General features: G+C 48.7%; 1 protein-coding gene across 3 annotated transcripts in view; it reads right to left on the bottom strand.

Annotated features, from left to right (window-relative positions):
• Adck2 (aarF domain containing kinase 2) overlaps positions 1–7897 on the bottom strand; it is a 13517-nt gene continuing 5620 nt past the window's right edge. Inside the window, exons 3-8 of one of the 3 annotated variants that reach the window (XM_031381623.1) lie at positions 6636–6764; positions 5541–5636; positions 3438–3683; positions 1903–2031; positions 858–911; positions 1–390 (exon numbers count right to left, since the gene is read on the bottom strand). In XM_031381623.1, the coding sequence (XP_031237483.1) occupies positions 250–390; positions 858–911; positions 1903–2031; positions 3438–3683; positions 5541–5636; positions 6636–6764 (795 nt within the window). In that variant the 3' untranslated portion in view covers positions 1–249. The remainder of the gene's footprint in view (positions 391–857; positions 912–1902; positions 2032–3437; positions 3684–5540; positions 5637–6635; positions 6765–7897) is intronic. The other 2 variants (XM_031381624.1, XM_031381625.1) reach the window with 2 other exon arrangements.

Here is a 7897-nt window from a genome sequence, read left to right as displayed (position 1 = left end):
AACAAATTAAGTAAATGTATTTTGTCTTCTTCTACAGACTATTTTTCCTGAAATAGTGTCTGTCTCTGGCACCAGTGTCAGCTTCCCTCCCTTTACACCCTAAAATAACCCAAAGTTTTTTAAACAGACCCTGAAGCTAGGTCACTGGGAAAATGGTGGTGATTCTGCCACACATCCCAACTTTAGGTGTCTCAGCTGCCAAAGGACAGACCCTGGGGATCTGCCTTCACTGTGTGCACACTGCCACTGTCACAGGAAGCACGATGTCCCTTTGAGGAGGAAGGGCCTTGCTGCCTCTAGGATGTCCAGCGTGGGGTCCAGTGAGCGGCCGAGCCCCTCCAGCACCATGATGGCAACCACAATGGAGGCAAAGTTGCTCTCCAGCTTTACCTGGAACAGAAAAACAGCAGTTCTTCTCCAACCTCAGGATGCAGCTGGGTATCCTGGACAACCACATGGCTGGGCCTCGCTTGTGCTGTCCATGGGATTCTCCCATTTCCCCACCTCCCTCCCAGCAGCCAGAAGGGTATACTAGGGCTACTAGTGGCACCCAGGCAAGGGTACATCCCTCACCTAAGCACCGTCAGCAGAAGCCAAGGAGGGAAAGAATGAAAATATCTGGCTGGACCCTTTCTATGTCTTTAAATACATTTTCTACAACTAAAGATTACAGTACTTTGACTACATAGATTGAGATATCCACAGACTTTGTTCTGTAGACCCACTGGGCCTATATCAGAAGATAAAAAAACATATTCATTATGCAAAAAAAGCCAAGGGAAAGAGGGCTTTCCCACTCCACTGCCCTGTGCCCTATTCCACCCCTTTCCCAAGACTTTGCTCTAACCGCACCTCACCTTATGGGTCATCAGTAGCTTAAAGACACTGGACAGGAGGCTGGAAACATGAAGCTGCAAAACAAAAGGTCCCAGTAGAATCTCAGAAACATTTCCTCCCCTTCCAGAGTCCTGGCATTTGAAGCTTACCACTCCACACTGCTACACTCACAAGTGTGTGCACACACTACCCAACAAACATCAAAAAGGAGTTTACCAATAAAGCCCACTCCCACCTCAAGTTTCAAGTCACAGATGCCTGCAGAGGAAAGCTCAGAGCCATGTCCACCCCACACTTCTCCCCAACCCTGGCCACACTCTGACTTCTGTAAGGAAACAGAGTAGGGTGTATCGAGGTAGCAGGGACAGAGGCTTGCCTGGTGTATGCACATGTGCCTGCATTCCTGAGTGTACACGTGGATGTGCATGTGATTTGCAACCATCTGAATAAGCCAGATCAGCAGCAGCCGTGTCTACTCTGTGCATAGCCAGTCCTGCTAATATAGGCCATCTACTTGGCAGAGACAGTCGAGTTAACTGAAGGTGAGTACATCACAGACTCTAGGGAGACCAAACAAGGGACATAGGCTTATGGCACGTCTTTGGGATGCTGCTGCCCTGCTTGTTCAGGTGTCTCCACAATAGCTATTCCCAGAGTAAAGCAAGGGTTCTACCAGCAAGAAGTTTGTGACTTCAGTTGGCCCCTTGAGCTTCTTGGAAGAGATGAGAACAAGCAAAGTTTGGGGTTCTGTTGGTTGGTAGGTTGGTTGGTTTTTACCTACACTAAAAACCCTACCTCCAACTGGGTAATAGTGGTCAGGCCTTTAATCCCAGCACTTGGAAAGGCACAGGCAGGCAGATCTCTTGAGTTTGAGGCCAGCCTGTCCAACAGATTGAGTTCCAAGACAACCAGGACTACTCAAAGAAACCCTACCTCAGGAAAAACAAAAAAACAAAACAAACATACAAAAGCATACTTCCTTGCAAACTCTCCACAAAGGGCATCCCCCACCTCTCCATCACTCCTTCTTAAGCATGGCTCTGACCAATCACACAGCCTCTCTACCTTTTCCAGTGTGACGATGTTCTTCCTGGCCTGAGTCACCAGTGTAGCCATCTCAGCCTTGAACCTTTCCACATCCTTGCACTCGTTGGCCTGAGCATGATGCAGCATAAGCTCAGCCACTCTGTGGCCCTGGAAGGTGCAAAGGAGAGTGGCTTTGTAGAGCAGAGTGAGCACACTGCATGCTCTTATCTCTCAGTTGCTTCCGCCTGGTTCTTCTACAGCCCAGTTCTCATGCCCCAATCCCTTTCAGCTGCTACCATCCACTAGGCTCTTTTAAGACTTTAAGGATGCTGCTAAGACGGTGATGCAGATATCTCCCTCTTGGGCCACATGGGATCCTTCCATGACCATGGTGACCACTGGCCCAGTTGGAGCCACCAGGCCCTACCAGCTAGACTGGAGGGGCTGAGCTGTCCTGGTCCCAGTGACACAGACCTTTCTCCAGATCCCTGATCCCCTCCAACCAAAGTACCCACTGTCTCCTGGAACACAGTCTCCACAGCCCTCCCCTGGTGGTCCCCTCACATACTGCATCCCATTGCTCAAGCAGGAGGCACATTCAAACTGGCTTCAGGCTACAGCTTTAGTTGGTTCCTTCAAAAAGCCAAGCAGGAACGTCCCTGAATCCTGCTTTTTAAAAAGAAAATAGCTCTCTACCTGTGAGTAGTGGAGCACATCTTTAATTCCAGTGCTCCAAGGCAGAGGCAGGTGGATCTCTATGAGTTAAAAGTAAGATCCTGGGCTGGAGAGATGGCTCAGCAGTTAAGAGCACTGACTGCTCTTCCAGAGGTCCTGAGTACAAATCCCAACAACCACATGGTGGCTCACAACCATCTGTAATGAGATCTGAAGACAGCTACAGTGTACTCACATATAATAAATAAATAAATCTTTTTTTTTTTTTTTTTTTTGGTTTTTCAAGACAGGGTTTCTCTGTATAGCCCTGGCTGTCCTGGAACTCACTCTGTAGACCAGGCTGGCCTCGAACTCAGAAATCCGCCTGCCTCTGCCTCCCAAGTGCTGGGATTAAAGGCGTGCGCCACCACCGCCCGGCTAAATCTTTTTTTAAAAAAAGTAAGATCCTGTCTCAAAAAAAAAAGGTCCTCTTTTTTCCCAGAGTTTTATCACAGAAAAATTCTATACTGTGTAGTCAGAAGTGTTTTCTCGCTGGGCAGTGGTGGCGCACACCTTTAATCCCAGCACTTGGGAGGCAGAGGCAGGCGGATTTCTGAGTTCGAGGCCAGCCTGGTCTACAGAGTGAGTTCCAGGACAGCCAGGGCTACACAGAGAAACCCTGTCTCAAAAAACCAAAAAAAAAAAAAAGAAGTGTTTTCTCACCTTCCTCCTTGCTATGACAAATCATCTAAGGGTTCCAACCTTACGCTGCCAAGCCTGAGGGCCAGCAGACTGTCGATGCCCACACCTGTCCACTCAGATCTAACCATAGCATTCTGGCAATGGTGGGCTTTCACCAGTGACACAGGATGAGGAGCAAAACATTCAGTTCCCAAGAGCCTAAAAGCCAGTGGTCTTACCTGCCCCATCACTACAGCCTGGAAAACTGCCCGGAAATTCCTCAGGTCAGAAGCCTGCAATTTTGCCACAATGCCAGCATCCAGCAGCACCAGGCGCAGTGGGCACAGGGCAGGCGCTATGGTAGCCATCAGTGTGTCATTCACCTGCTGCTGTTGCATCTCCAGGCTTGGGGACACTCCATCAGCACCCTGGACCAGTATGTTTCCAGGGTGTAGGTCTCCGTGCACAAAGTTATCCACAAATATCTGGAAGAGACTGTACCATTCAGGTCTGTGTCAACCCACCCAGCCTAGCATCACTGGGATACCTGCAGAAAAAGTTTTAGGGGACAGGGGGCATTTCACAAAGCCCTTGCTACTCGATGCTCTCAAACAAGAATTTCAGCAGAAAATTTTGATTCCAATTGGTTAGGGTTTTAATTTTATGAGACAGGGTCTCGTGTCACCCAGCCTGGCCCTCAACTTCTGATAGATCCTCCTGTCTCTACCTCTCAAGTGCTAGAATTATAAGGACAGAGATTCAGAGTCCTGCCCCAGCTGTCCTTCCCTGTCCCCAGGTAGTAGGTAACAGAACTAACATCTGGATTTAGATAATACTAGATCCAAACCACCTGGGTAGATCAGATAGCTCAAATGTGCCTCCAATGCCTGAAGTGACAATGTGACTTAAACAAGAACACCAGGCAGCCCTTCCAAACCCCCTGACTTCCTTCTCAGAACCGAAGCAGCAATTTCAAACCTCCCTTTTCCTCTGTATCTCATCCCATTGGTAGACAACCTCAATTCTTGATTCACTAGGCAAGAAAGCTCTGAATGCCTCTCCACTCCCTTTCCCTGCCCTCTATCAGCAAGCTTCTCATTTCATTGTTGGGTGCCAAGTGCTATCCTATGTGCCCTGAGTGTTTGGGAGCATCCATAGCCTTCTTTTACATACCTGGTCCAAGACATATCCCAGACCCAGCTCTGACCACTAAGCAGGTATTTCCTGGTGGTTCAAGGTGCAGCAGATACCCTGCTGCAGCCTTATGGAAGACAGAAATCCTTGGGATGCCTGCTACTCATCCCCCCTCGTCCTGACGTGCAGGAATGAGAAAAGCTCTCTGAGGGCTTCTAAGATGAGGAGGCCCAAATATATTACAGAGTCAACATCAGACCAGTGTGTCAGTACACTCAAGCCACAATCCTATAATCGCAAGCATGGCATTGTCCTTAGGCCACAGCCCCTGTAATCCTAGCATTGGAGAGGTAGAGAAACTAGATTTAGGAGTTCCAAAGTACTGTGATCCCAGTTGAGGCAGGAGGATTAATGTGACTTTGAGGTCAGCCTGGGCTCTATAATAAGTTTCAAATCAATCTAAGCTATACAGAATGAAGCTGTCTCAACTTAATATCAGTTTGGACACACACACACACATTTTTGCAAATATTGTAATAATGTAATCCTTTTAAGGGAAGAGAACTCAAATGAGCCACTTGCCTACAATTAAAGTCCTGACCCCCTGGGACATTCTGCATAATACACCTTCACATCTCCTACTGCATCACACCCTGGGCACAGGCTGTTGTCACTAGACAAGTTCCACCACTTGTCTTACCATGGTTGACACAGCCTCCACACGCCGGCTGACATGGAGCTACTTCCTGAACGAAACCATGAGTCCAAACAAGGTCCCTTCAAGCTAATCTTCAGGCACTGGCCCTTGATGCCATGTGCTTCTTCCCGGATAGTTGACCCAGTGAACACCGGGGTCAGGTCTGTCTAACACTTAATTCAGCACTTAGCACACAGCAGGTACTCCATAAGTACTGGAAGAATGAACAAAACAGTATCTAACATGCAGCACCATGTCTAAACTGCGTGCTTACCGCTCTTTCCACAGCACACAGAATGCACATCAGAGTAAGGACTCAGCATGAGCTGGGGGTCACAGAAGCCTCTGGGGAGGGGCCCCACTCAGCTCTCTGCTTGGCTGGCCCTTGCACTTTCCCTTAAACACTCCACCTGTGTACTGAGCCTCAGGACCCAGATAGATCTTCACACCTTCTCTTATGCAATCTGGCCATGTACTGAGCCTTGCCACCCAGACAGCACCCCCTGCTCACCATCTTCAAAAGCATGTTGATCCCTAGCTGTGCAATCTTCTTCTTCAGATCGGTGGGAATCCCAGCCTGCTGGTAGCTGGACACTGGAACACTCTCCTAAAAGACAGCAGGGAGAGATCTTCATCCAGATGGCCGCCCCGCCTTCTCCCCTGGCTGGGTCATACATCTGTGCTGTCTTCCTATTTGTTACTCACACACTGGTTTTAATCTATTTATATTTCCTTCATATGCTTCTCAAAAGAAATGCCCAAGGGTTGGCAGCCACCAACTCTGCTACTAAGAGGAAAGAGATGTGTGAGGCCCTGGGAAAAGACAGGAGCAGGTGCTGCTAGTCAGCCAGGAGCTGCGCCTGGTAATGCAAGCCTGTAGCCCCAGCCCCTGGGAGGCAGCAGCAGAGGGAGGAAGGACAGGAGTTTAAGGTCACTGTTGGCTACAGAGAAAATTGGAGGCCAACCTGGGATGTTATGAAACTGTTTCAAAACTAAATAAAACAAGAAAATAATAATCCAACAGAGACGTGAGCTGGGGCTAACGCAGGGGAAGGGAAAGGGCAGTGAGAAGAACAGGCCACCAGCAAATCAGCAGTCTGCTCAGGCATCAAGACAACCCACTGAGATGGAGCATAACAACCCAGAGAGTCTAAGAACAGGCCCAGAGTTACACAGCTAGGAAACACGTCCCCGGACATCACATTACCATTTACTAATAAGACAGTCTAGAGGACAGCTAAGGTAAATGCGCTTTCTCTGGGTCAAATGTGTTTTCAATGTGTCACTTACTCCTGGGACAGCACCATGAGGTCACCAGCTAATAAAACAGCAGAGCAGGTTTTCACTCTGAGGCTTCAGCCTGAGGCTGCCTGCAGCTCTCAAGACCAGCTCACTCCACCCCCTCTTCTGCTCCTCCCAGGCTTTGGGTGTATAGTAAATTGGTTTTTTGCAGTGCTGATAATGGATCCAGGGCCTTGCACATGCAGGACAAACCCTCTACCATTCCCAACCTCCTCCCACTTTTACCAGCAAGAATCACATCTCTCCACCTGAAGCCTCTGTGGGAATGGACAGTTACGACTAACAAGCAGATGCAGGTTCTTACTTCATATGTTTCCACCAGTATATCCCTAGTGATGAGGGGGTGCAGCGGGGTGGGGAATTTCACAGATGTCATGTCCTGAAAGTTGTGCTGAAAGTGTTCTAGATTCTGAGCTTCATAGCGCAGGTCTATCTGCAGGGACAGTGCAGAAAGATGAGAGTTAGAATAAACACAAGGAGGACTTCTAAGATGCCAGGAGGACCAGGTGGACTTCCTTCCGCACCAGCTTCCCTGGCCACTACAGAATACAAGGAACCTCAGAGAAGACACACCAGCCAGCTCAAAGCTACCACACAAGGCGCTAATGTCCACTGTGCACACGAACTCCTCTAAGCCAGATGTCAGACCTTCTGATAGGATGTGGGTCCCCTTCACACCAGCCAAAGGATGCCCTGCCCCATTTCCCAAGATCTGACCTCATTGCCCTCTTTAGTGGCCCAGTGCCCAGCTATTCTATCCCTGTTACCCTCTTCTTCCATTCTGATCAGTATGCTAAAGCCACTTCCACATGGTACAGCCTTACCCTCCACCTACTGGACCAACTGCTACAGCTGAATGCCCAACTCCATTTTTATGTTACTGAATTTCCCAACCTTTCTCCTAATCTGTTTGACTATCCATGCCATGTGAATGATGATATCCACATTATTTAAAGATTTTTAAAATTTTTACTTTAGGTGTATAAGTGTGTAAGTGTTCTGTGTGCAAATATATATGTGTACCATATGTATGCCTGCTGCCCGTGGAAGTCAAAAGTGGCCTTGGAACTGGAGATACAGAATGTTGTGAGCCATCATGTACTTGTGGGTAGTTGTCTGCAAGAGTGCACTGAGCCACCTCTCCAGCCCTGAAATTGACGTTCTTTAGAATGACATTCAGGTGGGTGCCAATCTGGCTCCTGCTCCTCTCTAGATCATCCTCCTTTGGTGACACCACTCCCCCACCCTCCACGCCTGCTCTACCATCCCAAACTCCAGCCTCACTCAAGTCTTACAGAGTGCTGGACACCCGAACAGCCTGACTTGACACTCCTCGACCCTGAGAGTTTGTAATAACTATGGCATGACTATACAAATGAACAGAGAGAGAACTCAGACACACACACACCTAGCCTATCATGTGCTGGGGCTGTTGGGGGTCAGAGCTAGCAGGAAAGGCTAGTTTAAGACAAATGGGTAACTAGGCAGTGGTGGCGCACTTTTTTAATCCCAGCACTTGGGAGGCAGAGGCAGGTGGATTTCTGAGTTCGAGGCCAGCCTGGTCTA

The sequence above is a fragment of the Mastomys coucha genome, unplaced genomic scaffold (genome assembly GCF_008632895.1).
Source record: "Mastomys coucha isolate ucsf_1 unplaced genomic scaffold, UCSF_Mcou_1 pScaffold20, whole genome shotgun sequence".
In the NCBI taxonomy this organism is placed as follows: Eukaryota; Metazoa; Chordata; class Mammalia; order Rodentia; family Muridae; genus Mastomys; species Mastomys coucha.
The sequence above is the reverse complement of the archived record's forward strand: the minus strand, read 5'-3'. Positions and strand labels throughout refer to the sequence as shown.